Source organism: Pieris napi, chromosome 11, assembly GCF_905475465.1.
Source record: "Pieris napi chromosome 11, ilPieNapi1.2, whole genome shotgun sequence".
NCBI classification, from domain to species: domain Eukaryota; kingdom Metazoa; phylum Arthropoda; class Insecta; order Lepidoptera; family Pieridae; genus Pieris; species Pieris napi.
In genome coordinates this window covers 11,260,619-11,276,672 of record NC_062244.1, presented here as the reverse complement: position 1 = coordinate 11,276,672, position 16,054 = coordinate 11,260,619, and the positions used below count along the sequence as shown (strand labels likewise).

General features: G+C 32.8%; 3 protein-coding genes across 3 annotated transcripts in view; 1 reads left to right on the top strand and 2 right to left on the bottom strand.

The window, feature by feature from the left end:
• Window positions 1–399: 399 nt before the first annotated feature.
• On the bottom strand, window positions 400–3,530 carry LOC125053893 (centromere protein S-like). Its single transcript, XM_047655503.1, has 4 exons — window positions 3,278–3,530; window positions 2,811–2,968; window positions 2,025–2,091; window positions 400–606 (listed from the first exon to the last, which is right to left on the bottom strand). The coding sequence occupies exons 1-4, from the start codon at window positions 3,308–3,310 to the stop codon at window positions 415–417; spliced, it is 450 nt and encodes a 149-aa protein (XP_047511459.1). The 5' UTR covers window positions 3,311–3,530; the 3' UTR covers window positions 400–414.
• Window positions 3,531–4,129: 599 nt separating this feature from the next.
• On the bottom strand, window positions 4,130–8,031 carry LOC125053965 (GTP-binding protein 128up). The gene is made up of 7 exons (XM_047655601.1): window positions 7,839–8,031; window positions 7,544–7,664; window positions 7,175–7,350; window positions 6,606–6,845; window positions 6,207–6,375; window positions 5,648–5,900; window positions 4,130–5,111 (listed from the first exon to the last, which is right to left on the bottom strand). The coding sequence occupies exons 1-7, from the start codon at window positions 7,878–7,880 to the stop codon at window positions 5,009–5,011; spliced, it is 1,104 nt and encodes a 367-aa protein (XP_047511557.1). The 5' UTR covers window positions 7,881–8,031; the 3' UTR covers window positions 4,130–5,008.
• Window positions 8,032–8,957: 926 nt separating this feature from the next.
• The window catches only part of LOC125054012 (TWiK family of potassium channels protein 7-like), a 105,561-nt gene continuing 98,464 nt past the window's right edge, over window positions 8,958–16,054 (top strand). Inside the window, exon 1 of the mRNA XM_047655662.1 lies at window positions 8,958–9,493. Coding sequence (XP_047511618.1) covers window positions 9,259–9,493 — 235 coding nt within the window. The 5' untranslated portion in view covers window positions 8,958–9,258. The remainder of the gene's footprint in view (window positions 9,494–16,054) is intronic.

The following is a 16,054-nucleotide window of genomic DNA, read 5'->3' as shown; positions in this document are numbered from 1 at the left end:
TTTGGGCGTTGTTTCCTTTATAACCATAAGAAATTAAATTAAGAATATTTATATACACAGCGAGTGGAGTTGTTGGCATTAATACCTGCAGCTGAGTTCCATCATCGGTTGTTGAGGTAGAATACGAAATTCCACCCGTATCACCTCGTCGTCCGTCGTTCCACAATTGAGCGATTTTAAGCCAGTTTTTGCCGCGCACCATCACTATGTGGAACCAGCTGCCCACTGAAGTATTCCCGAACCAATTCGATTTAGGGTCCTTCAAGAGCGTACCAATTCTTAAAAGGCCGGCAACGCACTCACGAGCCCTCTGGCATTGAGTGTCCATGGGTGGCTATCATCAGGTGAGCCTCCTGTCCCTTAGCAAAAAAGAGTCACACTCGTGCAAATAAAATACAATTTTAGGTAAAGCGTTTAATCAAAAGTGAGGTCGATTTGATCGACAACCATATCTTCTACGTCCGACTCCTTCGACTCGAGCTGCACATTCGCGGCGCATTCGCCGGATGTGGACGCACCCTTAGATACATCTTGTTTCACTACTGGCACTGTTTTTCTTCGTTTATCCTTTCCACAGTTGGAACTTAGCGAGAGGAGGCGTGATTTCTGCAAAATTAAAAAAGGTTTGTACGTCACGTCATACGTCTATAGATACAATGTTATGCATGTTGGTGTCTCCGCACACATAGACAATAAAATTTGTTGACACTGAAACAAAACTAACTAATACAATGTCTGAGAATCGGCTACTATCTTTCAAACCCCTAAGTAATAAGGGGTGTCCACCTCAACAAAACTTTTTATATTCTTATGATACAGCATACAAAAATACATACAACCCCTTATTTTTAAACCTCTACGTAAAAATAAAAATTCAGAGCTTTAATAAGCTCGGTATTGCATCATCCAAATGTAATGGAATAAACAACTATTATGTGATATAACACCTGTTTATTTACTTTCGGGTGTGCGAATGAAAATGTCATTATGCTGGTTACATGGCGAGAACATCAATTATGTGATTTTCCCTTGAAAACAGCGGTTGCATAAATAACAAGCTCCATCATACGGATAGTTAGTGATTCAGAATCGAATTTGAATTAAAATTGCTATTTTAATAACCACTAACGGATTCATTATTGTCTGTTATCAGGTATTTTGTTATTACTCGTGATAACTAAAGCTGGTGGTACATGGGAAGTAATAAGAAACGCTCAGTTGAAGTTTATAGTAAATGTGTTTAGGTAAAAATACGTGGTAGTAACTTCTTTCGTAAATAATATAAGCTTAGCAGTTGTTATTAACTTTTTGTTGTTAAATAATAAATCAGTGGCGCTACAACCATTTTAGGTCTGGGCCTCAGATTTTTGTATCTGTTTCATGATGTCAATCTAATAGGCTAATCTGTCAAAATAATAGGTGTCCCTGAAGTGCACTTTTTGGTCAAGGGCAAGCTGGTTTTCTCACGATGTTTACCTTCACCGTTCGAGTGAATGTTAAATGCGCACTTAGAAAGTCCATTGGTGCACAGCCGGGGATCGAACCTACGACCTCAGGGATGAGAGTCGCACGCTGAAGCCACTAGGCCAACACTCAAGTCCAAGAGAAGTAGCTTGATTATTAATTTTAGAATACGGACTGGATTAAATGCGTCCGTGTCTAGTGTTTCATCGAATGGAACGCACGTGAATATTACATTATCACCTTTCTGTACTATACGAACTTATTCATGGGAAGATAAGTTTAATCTAGGTAAAACGAAAACTGTAATATGTTTGGTAAGTGCCGCCAGCAGAGAAAAGTATGTCAAATGAAAACTTCGAAGTAATCTTGATGATAAATAAAACATGTAAACATAGTAACTAAAATAATAATACAACAAAATATTGTTAAAAAAGGATTTAGACTAGGCTGGTCGCACCATCTGGCGACGCCCTTGGGTACCATTAACATAGTACCTACCAACTAGATTGCATATGAGGTAAGACTGTAATTAGATTTATTTTTAATTCGGGTATACGAACCAGAGATGGATTTCTTCGAACTAACAACTTGACGTCATCGGCGTTAATTGTTGAACGTTTTGCGTGTCTGAAAAAAAACTCAATTTTAGTGAGCTTCGGCCTATTGCGTAAATTTATTTGTATTGTGGCACAAACAGTCAATACAAGCACAGGTAATATACACCGTCAACAAAGACCTATAGCGCTGAAACAGAAGCTAGTTACAATATTTAATAGACTGATTGAACAATGTTTGCGTTAAAAATCGAATCCAGGACCATCGAATGCCTGAGATGCAATGAACACTAGGTGTATATTATTTACTATTAAAAGATGAGCCCTAACATATCATCTACTAATGAGGATAAAAATAATGTATGGTTGTATTTTTTTATATATTTCTATCAATACCAGTGTATTTGCAACAGTGGTAGAAACATAGACGCAACAGACACGAGTCGCTAGGCTAACACTTCTCCCCTATCAACATACTTAGAAGAATGTTTTATAATATTTTGTAACAATTAGGCGAAAAAACGTAACACTTTTTAGTCTTATAAATTTTACGACTAAAAAACAATTATTGTGAACTACTAAAAGCAAGTTCTCTGACTTGTATGTATTGTTGTTCAAATCGGTAACGATTTAAATCAAGTATATTACAACTAAAAGAAAAGTCTAAGATTTAAGAAAATCGATTCAGTAGTTTTTGAGATCCAATCCACGCATTTCTGTTAATATTTTTTCTTTTTCAGTTGACAAGTCGGTTTAATTTTTTAAATTACTTTTATGATATGTATAGTTTACTTAGCGAATGCCTCTAAATCTGATCCATATACACGGCATTTCTTAAAAACTAGCTCCGCGATCACTTCGATTGCTGGTTTTGTGATTTCCAAGCCTAGAAAGTGGCAGGCTTCAGTACAAATACCTCTTACGTCTTTATGTACGGCCGCTTGTAACTTCTGAAATAAACACATTTAAGTACGAGTTATTTAGTCGCCGAACTAGGAAAAATATGCATTTATAGTAATACCTACACGATTTACGAAGACGCGTTATTACGTGTATTGTCCAGCAAAGTAGGTCATAATAAAAGGGCAGTAGTCCACCAGGCAGATTCTGGCCAAATTAAAATATGATATCTATGCAGAAAACGGTAGGATATTTAGGTTTTTTAATTCGCGGTCAAAACATAACCTCTCAGCCTAAAGTTTATTATCAAAAACCTAATTCAAATAATTTAAGGTCTATATATTACTTTTAGTACATACCTGAGTTGCTGATAGATTCTGAAACATTGCCATTTTATCCTAACTTGTATAGTATAACGCCGAAAACTTGGACGGTTAATACTTTGAAATTATAACCTCCATTCTTACAATAAACAGAAACGTTAATTATTACACACAGAAACTTTAAAATTTCTGTATTAATTAATTAATAATTATTGTTATAATATTTTTTTAACAAAAACACAAACTGGGTACAATATTTATACAATAAACATAAAACAGCTGTTAAATGACATATGACTTATTATCACAAGTCACAACTGCTAGTTGACACTTTGGATTTTTTTATAAATTTCAGAAAAATAATTGTATCATTAAGTTTTAAAAAGTTATGAAATATTATGATATTTAGTTTTAAACTAATATTTTCTATTAAAACAGCGATAATGATAGTTTAAACACATCCCTAAATTATTGAATTACAACGCCATCTCGTGGAAATTATTTTAACTACGATAGACTAAATTTGGAAATAGAAACCATAATAATTATGAATATCCCGAAATAACTTATCTCTTCAGATTGGTGTTCTGTAACTTCATATAATTAAATTTTTATACAATATGTTGATTAAAATACTTTTTTTTTTAAGTTGATGCTTATTAATAACTAAGTATACCGTGAGCTTAATTTTGTAACGTTTTCTGTTTTATTTCTATAACTTTTAAAGTTAAAAATTACATGATTCCGTCCTGTAATTTTTATTATACGAAAAATTTAATATTGACATTGGAATTTATAGGTACATACATAATCCGAGATACGTATCTAAGTCAATTTATTTATTATTTGTGTGATTGTCCATGATATTACAGGTAATAAATAAAAGAGTATGTTTAAATAATTTTATTACAAATAACAATCCTTATAACACTTACAGGGGTTGCTTATTTCATGTAACTTTTAGTTCACAAAAAGTCGACTGCATGATTTCATGCAATTTCTATCTAGGTAGTTTCACATAATTATTTTAGAATATTCTTTTTTATGTAAAAAATTAGTTAATATTTTATTTCACTTATTTGTTTAAAGAAATTTTCATACAATATGTAGCGTTTTAACGGTGCTAATTCTGATGTACACTTCCAACTATACACATATAAGAAAGTATACAAAGTGTATGATATCTGTATTCAGGTTGTCGCTCAAATAATTCTGATGCATATAAAATAACTTTTATTATACAAGTTTTTTTAACCATATATATCTATGTAGATATAGACAATTTGATGTGTCAATAACAGTCTGACACATTTTAAGTTCAATAGACATTTGAAATTTAGTTTTCGTTATATGATGCGTAGCCCTATAAAGGATATGTATTTGCTTTTTTGATCAATGAAAACTAATTGAACGTATGTTACTATACTAATATGTAATTATTTAATTTTGAATTTTAGTATCAATAAATGCAAAGCACCATTACAGCAACCAGGCATGCATAGATCTTAAAAATATTTGTTTCATAGCGTTGTCATATTTATATTCCCTATTATTACCCCCATAAATAAAACAGTATTATTGTATAATATTCACTAAAGTATTCCCATATGTATTCATCTGTCTCTTTTTGTCACAGCGTTAAGACAATTTGATAGAAAGAGACAAGAGTACTTACACAGTACAGATTGAACTGATTAACTTTTATGTACGAAGGGAATTAGTTTTTGAAACACTGGCATACATCAGTGTTAGCACCATCATCTGTAATTACACTTTCTTCACAATTTGGACAACATCTTCATCAGCTAACACATGTTCAATACCAACTTTCTGCGGCTGATGCTTCACCGAAGAACCCCATACCAGGGCACTGAAAAGTTATATGTGGAATAAGTAACATTGGAAGAATAAGTAACACATGTAGGAACATCAAGCTTGTAGCTATTACAAATCTATGTGATACAATTCTTGATTTTATATATGATATTAGGAGCAACATTTGTTATATAATTATTGACCAAAGGCACTTTTTTATAAGACAGGGGGGGCCAGCAGGTTGATATTGTGTACCATTAAATAATAAATAATAATACATTTAATTAATAAAAACCAATACATTTAATTAAAAATAAAGAAGATAAATGCCTTAACATTGCAATAATGGGAATATTTTGAAAATAGAATTGAGATTAGAAATTTTTTTTTTATAGAACCGGGGGGCAAACAGGCAGGTAAAGTGATACCACCGCCCATGGACAATACTCTTAACTCTCAAGAGTTGGTACAATCTTTTCTTGTAGAACCCACAATCAAGTTGATTAAGGATACATTGCAGATACATATTCAATCATTATATAATTAAATGCATACCCTGAACTTCATCATATTTATAAAAGAAATACTCACTATTTAAACTCTTTCACAATAGACCTATGCAGCTTATTACAAAAATCTTCAACACTTGTTCTATCAGCATGCAACACCACAGGTGAGTTGTAATCCGGCAACTGGCCCTTTGGTTTTGTATATATCCTAATCAGTTTCAAATATTCCCACATTTTCTCCAATAAATCATCAAAGTTCCATCTGTGATGAGCGGAAATAGGTACACAATGGGGTATCTTGTAGATAACATCCAATTCCTCTATACTGATCTGATCTGAAAGGATAAATAATAATAAAAGTGAGAAATAAATTATTTTCAAGATGAAATTTGTTTATGTATCATAAATATTCTTTTAAATTATTGTAAAATTAGGAAGATAGACCAATTACCACTAGTGATATGGCAAGAATAGCAATTTTAGGGTAAAAGCATAAACAAAGCCACAATATTGGATGTATTTTAATAACTTTTTGGCTTGGAACTTAGCCCATTATCATACACTTTCCTTCCATAAAGACTCAATTAATGATGAATAGAAGTAGATAGTTATTTATCAAATTTAAAATAAAGTAGGCTTACCAATTTTATTCAACAAGTAGATACAGGGCACATAAATTCTATTTCCTTCAATAACATCAATAAGATCATCACTTGTCGCATCGAACCTTAGCGTAATATCAGCATTATGTATTTTATATTCAGAGAGTATCGTCTTTACAGCTTCCGCATCCAACTCAGTTTGAGGGCACTGGAATTTATAACATACACAATGTTGACCACTAGACCGATTTAATCACAGCAACAAATCTCGTGAGGCTGACCAGAACTTATAATGGTATACAAGTTTTTGTAAATAGATACTATTCCATAACTCTCATTGCCTGATTGGACAGATTACATAAGATAAAATTTGCTAAGATATTTAGTTATTCATTTATGAATATACTTTACACCACCTTATTGCAATTTGATACTTACAGTAGTATTCAAATTGATGCCACCTTTATCTTTCTTTCTAAAGTATATATTAGGTGGTTGCTTGTTTAACCGCAGCCCAAAACCTTCTAACTCATGTTCTAACAGCTTTTTGTGTTGTAGTGGTTTCAATACATCTAGTACAATAAATACGAGACTGCATGTACGGGCAACAGCAATTACTTGCCGACCACGACCTTTACCATCCTTAGCACCTTCAATAATACCAGGCAAGTCAAGAAGCTGAAAATTGTTTTGAAATTGTTAACTGTTTGTCTTTGTAACTTTTACTATACATATATGTTTCAACACATGTAGTATGTGATAAAATAGCAATATTAAATTTAAACACTTATTTGTAGACCTATTAATTATTATATATTAGCTTAGCTAGCTTCACATTGTATATAAATATAAGGATGATATGAAAGTATTTTTATGTGACATAATATTATTTTCTATAACAAAAAATAGAAGAAGTAACGTCAGAAATATGCCATTTATAATTTAAAAGTGATATTTTTTACTTTAAATTCCATCGCAAGATTTAGATAAATAATAATATAAATCACCTGTATTTTTGCCCCTTTATATTTAATACAACCAGGAACTGTTGTTAAGGTGGTGAACTCATATGCTGCTACTTCAGAATACACACCAGCCAAGTTGGACAATAATGTTGATTTTCCCACTGACGGAAAACCCACAAAGCCTATACGAGCATCACCAGTTTTGGCAACATCAAAACCTATAATTATATAAATATTAGGCTAATATAGGGTTAATAGCTTAGGCTATTTATACTTCTAAAATGCCAGAAAATTATGTAATGATGTATGAATCAGTCCATTTAGTTTATATTAAGAGCTCATGCTGTATAGAAATTAAGTCTTGGTTTAATTTAATGAGAAGAAACTTATGTATGACATTTACAAACTTACCCTCTCCAGTTGCACTAGCGCCACCTTTTGGGGTGATCAATTCACGTCTAAGCTTAGCTAATCTAGCTTTTAAAATACCTAAATGAAGAGCTGTGGCTTTATTTTTCTGGGTTCTAGCCATCTGAAAGGTATTTTAAAGATGTTATTTTTTGTCTTTACTTGAACATGCAATTGAGAAGATATTTATTTATTATAACATTAAATAATCTAATAAAATAAATTTGATATAATGTAAGATTTTAAAATTGTATTTCTCATCTAAAACTTCTAGAAAGGCATAACCTATTTCACTTACCTCAGACTCTATCCCAGCAATTTTTTCTAATATGGTACTCATATTGGTATTGTTTCTTGACTAATTTACAATTTAATTTGGAGGAAAACTCAAATGAATAATATTCGAGCGTATTTTTTATTCAAAATATTAAGATTTAAAATAAATACGGAGGCACGGAGCCTACAATACGAAGCGTGTCCCGCCGTCCGGTTTCAACTGTCAACCACGTCAATTTCAAACTAAGCCGTCAATTGTCATATGACAACACATATAAATGTCGAAGTTATTAACAGTTGAACTTAAAAATTATTTTAATAAGAATATCGTTTTTGGCACAAGATACAGTTAAAAATAAACAAATGTTTTAAAAAAATATATTTATGTTTAGTATAGTGTCATCTATCGTTCTTTACGTAAACTACAAAGGTCATCAATACGGTACCTAATTTCAGTATTTAACGGGTCGTACATTACCTAAAATCTTAATTGTCTTTGGGTATACCTACATATTACTGTTAAAATTGATTATTATCCAATTATTCAGTCAGACCAAGCTATCGTAAATTTCGATGAAAGTAATTCTTGGTTACATACAGAAGATTGAGCTCTTGTGGTTTATTAAAAAATAATTAAATTTAATGTATTTTTCGCATTTAAACAAACGTAAATTTATAATATAAGGCTATATTTATATGAGCATTTGCCGCCGGCGTCTAATTCTAGACAAGGGTCAGTCTTCACCCTTCATCATTGCCAAGCTTTTTACTTTACGAAGGGTAAGGAATTTTTAATGATGTCATTGTCTTTTGTTATTGTATCATTTACTTTGCAATCCACTCTTATATTTTATAGAGGGAACGTTTGTAGAAAGTAATTTTAGGAATATATATTTTATTTAAATAATTTCACACAACTCAACATCAACTTTTCTGAGTGAATTACCCGATATACATATTTTGTCCTATTTGAATGCTTTAGTAATCTTTATTATTTTACTACAATATATTATATTACTATTTACATTCCTATCATCAAATAATTGCTGACCAAACCGCGCTGGCGTGTTGAAGTTTAGGCCGTGTAGGAAAACTGAGAACAGCTAAAGCCTAAACGTGAAAACGTCAGTACTTCCCCATCGTTAATGGAGGGTGGTTGTGCGTACTTTCCAACGTCGAGAAGTTTTCGATGTTTAGTGGAATGGAAATAATTTAATACCGTAACGGTATCTATTAAAGTTGTGAATATTATATATCAAGTTGATCTATAAAAAGAATATCTTCAGATTTACTTTCAAATAAAATATATTAGGGCTTTCTGACCATGCAGTATTTAGAAACTGTTGAATATTTAATTTTAAAATGATAAGATACAATCTTATATCGAATAAGTGAAGCAACCTAAATAATTATGGTGCGTTTAGTGTAAATAATAAGCAATAATGTCTTCAGAAGTATCGTTAGATGGACAGGAAAGACCAAATTTTTTACGCCGCGCGGGAAAAGGCTGTTTGAAAGCTGCGTGTTCGCAAATTGGCTTAGTTATTTTGGTTATTATATACGTTCTTCTTGGTGCTGTGCTGTTTGAGTACTTGGAGTCAGGACCTGAGGTGGTGAAACGGTCAGCTATACAACGTTCGCGGGACGAATGCCTAAAGGAGCTGTGGGCAATCACAGGTTAGTTATTAATTTAAGTAAAAATTTTTATATACATATAAAAGAATACTTGTATAATACAAACGAGTTGGGTTGAGCGAGATATTATAAAACTGACGCGTGCGTAGATCTGGGTAGACAAAAGATGTTAAACATTTTAGAAATGCTCCCTGTGTCTTGTGTTTAATACAAATATTAATGTACCTACTGAATTATATGATTAGAAATGTGCAAAACCTTTAAAAGTTACATAAACTAAAGTGAAAGAATTTTTGAAGATAAAAAAATTTAATATAAAATTATGATTCAAATGTTTCTAAAAAGCATCCATATTTGCCTTTTAATAATATTCGATCTTTCAAAGCATAACCAAATGAAACTGACTGTCATAGAAAAGGTTTTTTCAACTGCAACAACGTTTCGTAACACGCACTTAATAGTTAGGCTCAATGCACAGTACATTGTTACGCACTAACTCTTGACGTGACAATTGTCAGAACAAATAGCTCTCTGTCAATCTTTGTCTGTTGGCAGTCGATGCAAACTGATAAAGATTGAGATGATTTAAGATTTTGTGTACGTTTTTATACAGAATATTATGTATTGTTCCTATGTTGAAACTGGAGAAAAAAAAAGTTAGATAAAGGGAGATAGCAGTGTTGGCCTAGTGGCTTTAGCGTGCGACTCTCATCCCTGACTCATCATCGTAGGTTCGATACCCTGATGTGCACAAATGGATTTTCTATGTGCGCATTTAACATTTGCTCGAACGGTAAAGGAAAACATCGTGAGAAAACCGGCTTGCCTTAGATCCAAACCTACTTGCCTATTAGATTGAGAAATGATCATGAAACAGATACAGAAATCTGAGGCCCAGACCTAAAAAGTTTGTAGAGCCACTGATTTGTTTTTTATTTATATTATTTTTTAAGGGAGAATGGTTACCTGAGACGTATTTATGACATATTTAACGCCTTTAGTTTTCTATCGCTTCCAAACCTTTTGAATTAAATTTTTCTATATAAAATTGAGTATTTGATTTTAGAAAACAATCAAGGGTTGTAATTAATAGCTTGGCAGGTGTCGTTGACCGCAGTTTCATTGTTTTGGGAAAGGAATTTGGTGTAATTAATTCAATTCGGACCTGCCTTGTCCATAAGTATACATAAGTTTTCTGAAAATACTGCGCAAACCAATTTGTGATATTCGACTATCGATTGATACCATTAAAGTGATTGTTTTTTTATCTACTTCGATTCCCAGTGTAAGAAAAATGCATTTCTTTGTTTAATTTATGTAAAATTCTATATAAAAAAATCAATGTCGCTACAACCTTTTTAGGTCTGGGCCTCAGATTTCTGTATCTGTTTCAGAATCATTTGTCAATCTAATAGGCAAGTAGGTGATCAGCGTCCTGTGCCTGACGCATGCCGTCGATATCTTGGGTCTACGGCAAGCTCACGATGTTTTCCTTCACCGTCCGAGCGAATGTTTACTGCGCACTTAGAAAGGAAGTCCGTTGGTGCACAGCCAAGAATCGAACCGCCCACACCGAGCCCACAATGAGAGTCGCACGCTGAAGCCACTAAGCCAACACTGCTCAAAATAAAATTCTATTCTATAAATTATAAATTATATATATCCTTAAATAATCCCTTCAAGTACACGGTGCATGTACATATTTTCAATTGGCTGTGAAGTTTTTGCCGCCTCTGCCCCTACAATTGTCATGTCCTAGATTTTTTTGAGTCCTATGGTTTTTGAGTACGAAAATCATCCTGTTTTCAGGCTCCGACCAGTAGTAGTAATATGTATGGGTTGGTAGGGGTAAGAGGGAAATACATTTTCTACAATTTCGCTCTTTTCAATCGTACAAAGTGTAAGCTGAATACACAGAGGTCGATTGCTGGTTGAGGCGAACTAGCTATTTTCCTCTAGAATATTGAAGTTTGCTACACCGAATGTACAATGACAACTTCTAGGGGAAAGTTATCGGCAAAATTTGCAGACTTCATGCAAAACCGTCATGTTTTTGATTTCTATGAGGTGGTAAAAAATATTTGGTTCCCAAATATCAGCCTACTCAGCCTGCTGGTAAATCCACCCCTGCCAAGTGCCGTCGACGGTGAAAGCTATATACATAATTAGGGTTATCTACAGTTATGATGTTTTGTTTAGCTTTTAATTGGCCAAGCTCAAAGCAATTAATTTTACCCTTTCCCTCATTAGAAAGCTATTAGAAATGGATTAGAAGCTCTATTAAAAAGAAAGGTCACGCTTTGTATTCATCATTATTGTACCAATTAAAAAGGTTATCAATTTTTAAATGAATTAAATTTAATCTGTCCTATGTTGAAACATAAAATATTCTTATGGTGAACAATAGTTGTAATAAAATGTAAGTGTTATGTAGTCATTTATCAAGTACCGTTAACATGTCAAATGGAAGAGAGCAGCTACCCACGACACAGGGAATCCTAGTGGGGGGCCTCTGGACTGTCCTTTTAAATAAATGTCCTTTTATTGTGTATAATACAGTATTTCTTTTCGCAAATAAATATTTAAAAAAAATAGACTGCAAATGCATTTGAAATCTCGAGTGTAATCAATTAATGAAAGTTAAAGAAATTGAATTTTTAATACTTGCGTAAATTTATATGGGAATTATATTTTATGAAACCAAACACATTGATAATATTGCAATACTAGAAAACAAATATTAATTTGAAACTAAAAATATTACGTACCTTATGTAAAAGGTATATGTAATGTATATAGAAACTGCTGATTTTAACAGTTAATTAAAAGGCCAAAGGAAAATATAATTTTCACTGACATTACGGGCACGTTTTTAGAACAATAAATTAGGAAGGCGATGTTTTAATTACACCTAAAAATACTTTTTAATATCACGATGAATTTGCCTGGAGTTGAGAAGAAAATTAAATATTTACTGCTAATTACTATCGTTTATAATATAGGCTACTTTTGTTCCCGTATGAACGTTAACGACTCTAAGTATATTATTACAGCCAGTTCTTGAATCATGGACGCAGAACGACAAGAACTGGCAAGAAACTCTCTACCATTCTTTGAATTGCCAATTGTACATAATGTCTGTAACTGCATTACACCTCGTCGGGCATAAGGAACGAATTAAAAAAATAAAAGTTTAAAAAAACTAAAAAACACGCTATCTTTTATTCATCTATAGACGAAGAAGTATGGCACAGAGCGCCCCATGCTTTTTCACAGTAATACCAGTATTTTTTGTTCATTACCATTTTCAGCCTAAATTAGGAATTATTTTTCACTTTTTAGTTTGATGTGCTTTAAAAGCGTGTTTATTAGTTTTTTTAACTATTATTTATTTTTAATTTTTTAGTTAAATTTTTTTTTCGGATTATTGCATTGTCATCGATCTTTGACAGGTGCGCAAAATTTGAATAAAATCTGTCCCTTTAAAGTGGGTCAAAATCGAGTCCGAAGGAGTCGGTTACATACATACATACAGGTGAAGCTAATATAAAGCGTGTAAAAACACAATATTACATTATACTTACAACCTGCCTGAAGAATAATAAATAATCTTTAAGAGTTAAGTGCGCGCCACTATTTCTTTTTATCACACAATTGACATATCGTGAGAAAATCGGCATACCAGGCCGAAAAATCGAGTACGTGTCGACGAAGGACTATCACCGATTTTCCTAGAGATAAACTGATTGAGACAGTTACGCCGAACCTTTCTTTATACTTCTACGACATATTTATTAAGAATATCCATAGCACACACAACACACCCGAATTAGGTATACTTAGTTAAATGTACGAGTATTTAATTTATTTTAATAGATTTTTTTTCCTTGAATATTTGAACCTTTTTAGATATATATATAATATGTAATAAATGACCCGGTGAACACAGAATCACCTACCTACATACGTATATATTTAAGTCAAAACTTAATACATTTTTTAATAACAGACCAAAGAGATCAGACCTCATACTACAGCATCAAACAAAAATTTCTGAAGGTCATAAGTATATGACAACCAAGAGACATTTTTTTATTTCTAAAAAGACGTATTTTTCTTTGCTTATTATTTATCTACGTTTCTCATCGTTTAAACCTTCCCTGAACTTCCATCAATATTTCAAGATCATAATAAGCCAAATGAGTTTTAGCGAGGCAAACGAACGATTTATTTTATATATAGAATTGACCCATCTTTGGACCCATCTTTGGACATATCTTTACCTAATAGTTTTTATTACATACTAGCGGCCCGTGCCGGCTTCGCACGGGTGGACATTTTTTTTTTCAAACATTTTTGTTAGAAAAAATATGTACTTGAATATAGTGTAAAAATTTTTTTTGTTCTATCATCAATAGTTTTCGCAGCGATTGCTAAGGCTTCATTTCTTAATATATAAGCTAATACTTCATATTTACATCTTAGTAAGAAAGAGCTTGACACTCGCACTCAGTGAAAAACCAACAATGGGGAATTGGTGAAAAGAAGTTGTAATGCCATATTTATTTTCTATACGTAATATTTTAAATAACAACAGCAAGCTTTTCCTTAAGGAATTCGTTAGCAAAATTAGGTTACTCGGGAGATGTTTTTAAGGCAGTAAAATCGATTTGAGGCCTTAGTAATGGAGGGTACTAAAATATTTATCCTTATCTGACATTACTTTTACTGAGGTTGGGAAATGTACCTATCAATTATGAAGGTAAGAAGGCAGCTGTGTTCGATATTTGAAAAAAAACTTGTTTGCTAAGATCCATATAGTCCAAAAACAATAACACAAGAACCTTAAGCTTAGTATTAAAATAACTGTTATGGACACATAGTTGTTCGAAAATTGGAGGGTTTCAAAAGGCTATGGGGCGTTCTATTCTTAGGTTGAAAATTTAATACAGATGGAAAAACAGCGTAGGACAAAGCTTAACAAATACAACAAATGTAGTAACACACTCCTAAAATCGCTAAATTCCAATGGCTGATGAACCAAAGAATTTTTTTTTATACTGAACTAAACAGACGTTTGGCAACCTCACCCGATGTTTATGCGGCCTATAAGAGGGCCACGCCTATCCAGGAGATGCCGCTTAAATTACTATATTAACTGTCTTGGGAAGATGAAAGGAGACTCCTTCCACTCCTTTGCTGTTTTAACAAGAAACAAAGATGCAAATCAGTGCTGCATCTTTGAATGTCATTAACGAAGAATTAAAGTCCAGCGTGCTTCTAGAAGAGCGCCCTTTAAAAGGGGAAAACTAACAAAAGCCAAGCTAGCGAAGATGATAGACAGGTGGAAGAATTTGGAGGTGGCTCAGACATTTGATCGCAGCTTCGGATATTGAAAAGAAATATTAGCTATTTCGTATTATTAGTATTGGAACTTAATCTGATTTATAATAGCTGATAAAATCTTTATTGAGATATATCTATATAATGTACTATTAATATAGACTGCATATTATGTCTTTGTATGCGATATACACATTAATATTGCCGTAAAGCACGCGAAACATCCGGCCAGTTTTATAATTAAATTTTTATTACAATCGCATCGCTAGTAAAACATTTGAATAAAGTGACTTTTGCAGTAAATCAAATAATAATAATTATTATTGGTTTCGTCAGTATTAGTGTTGTAGAAACTGTATTTTATTTTGTAACATGTGTGACATATATCGCACACTTGCACTGAAGTGGAACTAATGAACTGAATACAGAATATCAATAATAATCCAGTGGCGAACAAATCTTCATAAGGCCTCTGATTGCAGCTGTTCCCTGATCCTTTTTCTTTTATAGAAAGACTTACCTACAGCTTTCTGTGCCTGACACATGATTTCCAGTTCTTAGTGTATTTCAAGTCGTGATAGCGCTAAGTATGACTCCCTTTAAAAAGAGTGGCGGAGACTTTATTGCCAGTTCTTCTCTTCCGTTCTACGCCCTTGATTTGAGAACTGGCAGTAAATGTAAAATTAGAAGCATTTAATGTATATTTCTTTTTTGACGTTCATAAGTGTACATTGTGTTACCTACATGAATAGAACCTTATGTCAAAAACGAATTAGATTTCGTCATACAAGAGTATGGGTTAAGTCTCCACCTTAAGACCTGATTTCCACACGCTGTTTACTTTCAACGTACGCAAGCGCAAATATAAAACTCAACATAAAGCTTGCCCGTCGCACTTTTTTATAGAACAGAGGACAAACGGGCAGAAGTATCATCTCATACCGCCGCCCATAGACACTCAATGTCAGAGTGCTTGCGAGTGCGTTTCCGGCCTTTTAAGAATTGGTAAACTATTCCGCCACACATATAGATATATTAACGTACCAGTATAAAAAGATTTTAAATTAAAAGTGTTCAAACGTTTAAGTAATTAATTGGAGGCATTATGGAAATCCCTGAAGGCTTTGGAAAAGTAGATTGACGTATTATTGGTCTCTCCCGGGTTAGATAAAGTGGATAGATTATAATCCTTGGACAATCTTCGAGAGAATCCTCTCTTTATAATCCCATAGAGAGAATCTCGAGATTCTCATTGCGTTG

Excerpts from the sequence above, each read along its gene's own strand:
- LOC125053893 (XM_047655503.1), bottom strand. The coding sequence starts at position 3,310 with ATGGCAATGTTTCAGAATCTATCAGCAACTCAG. Across the intron at positions 2,969-3,277 it reads AGAATCTATCAGCAACTCAG|AAGTTACAAGCGGCCGTACA; the intron begins GTATGTACTAAA and ends TGTTTATTTCAG. Across the intron at positions 607-2,024 it reads TTCGAAGAAATCCATCTCTG|AAATCACGCCTCCTCTCGCT; the intron begins GTTCGTATACCC and ends TTAATTTTGCAG.
- LOC125053965 (XM_047655601.1), bottom strand. The coding sequence starts at position 7,880 with ATGAGTACCATATTAGAAAAAATTGCTGGGATAGAGTCTGAG. Across the intron at positions 6,846-7,174 it reads ATAAAGGGGCAAAAATACAG|CTTCTTGACTTGCCTGGTAT; the intron begins GTGATTTATATT and ends AACAATTTTCAG. Across the intron at positions 6,376-6,605 it reads GCATCAATTTGAATACTACT|TGCCCTCAAACTGAGTTGGA; the intron begins GTAAGTATCAAA and ends TATAAATTCCAG.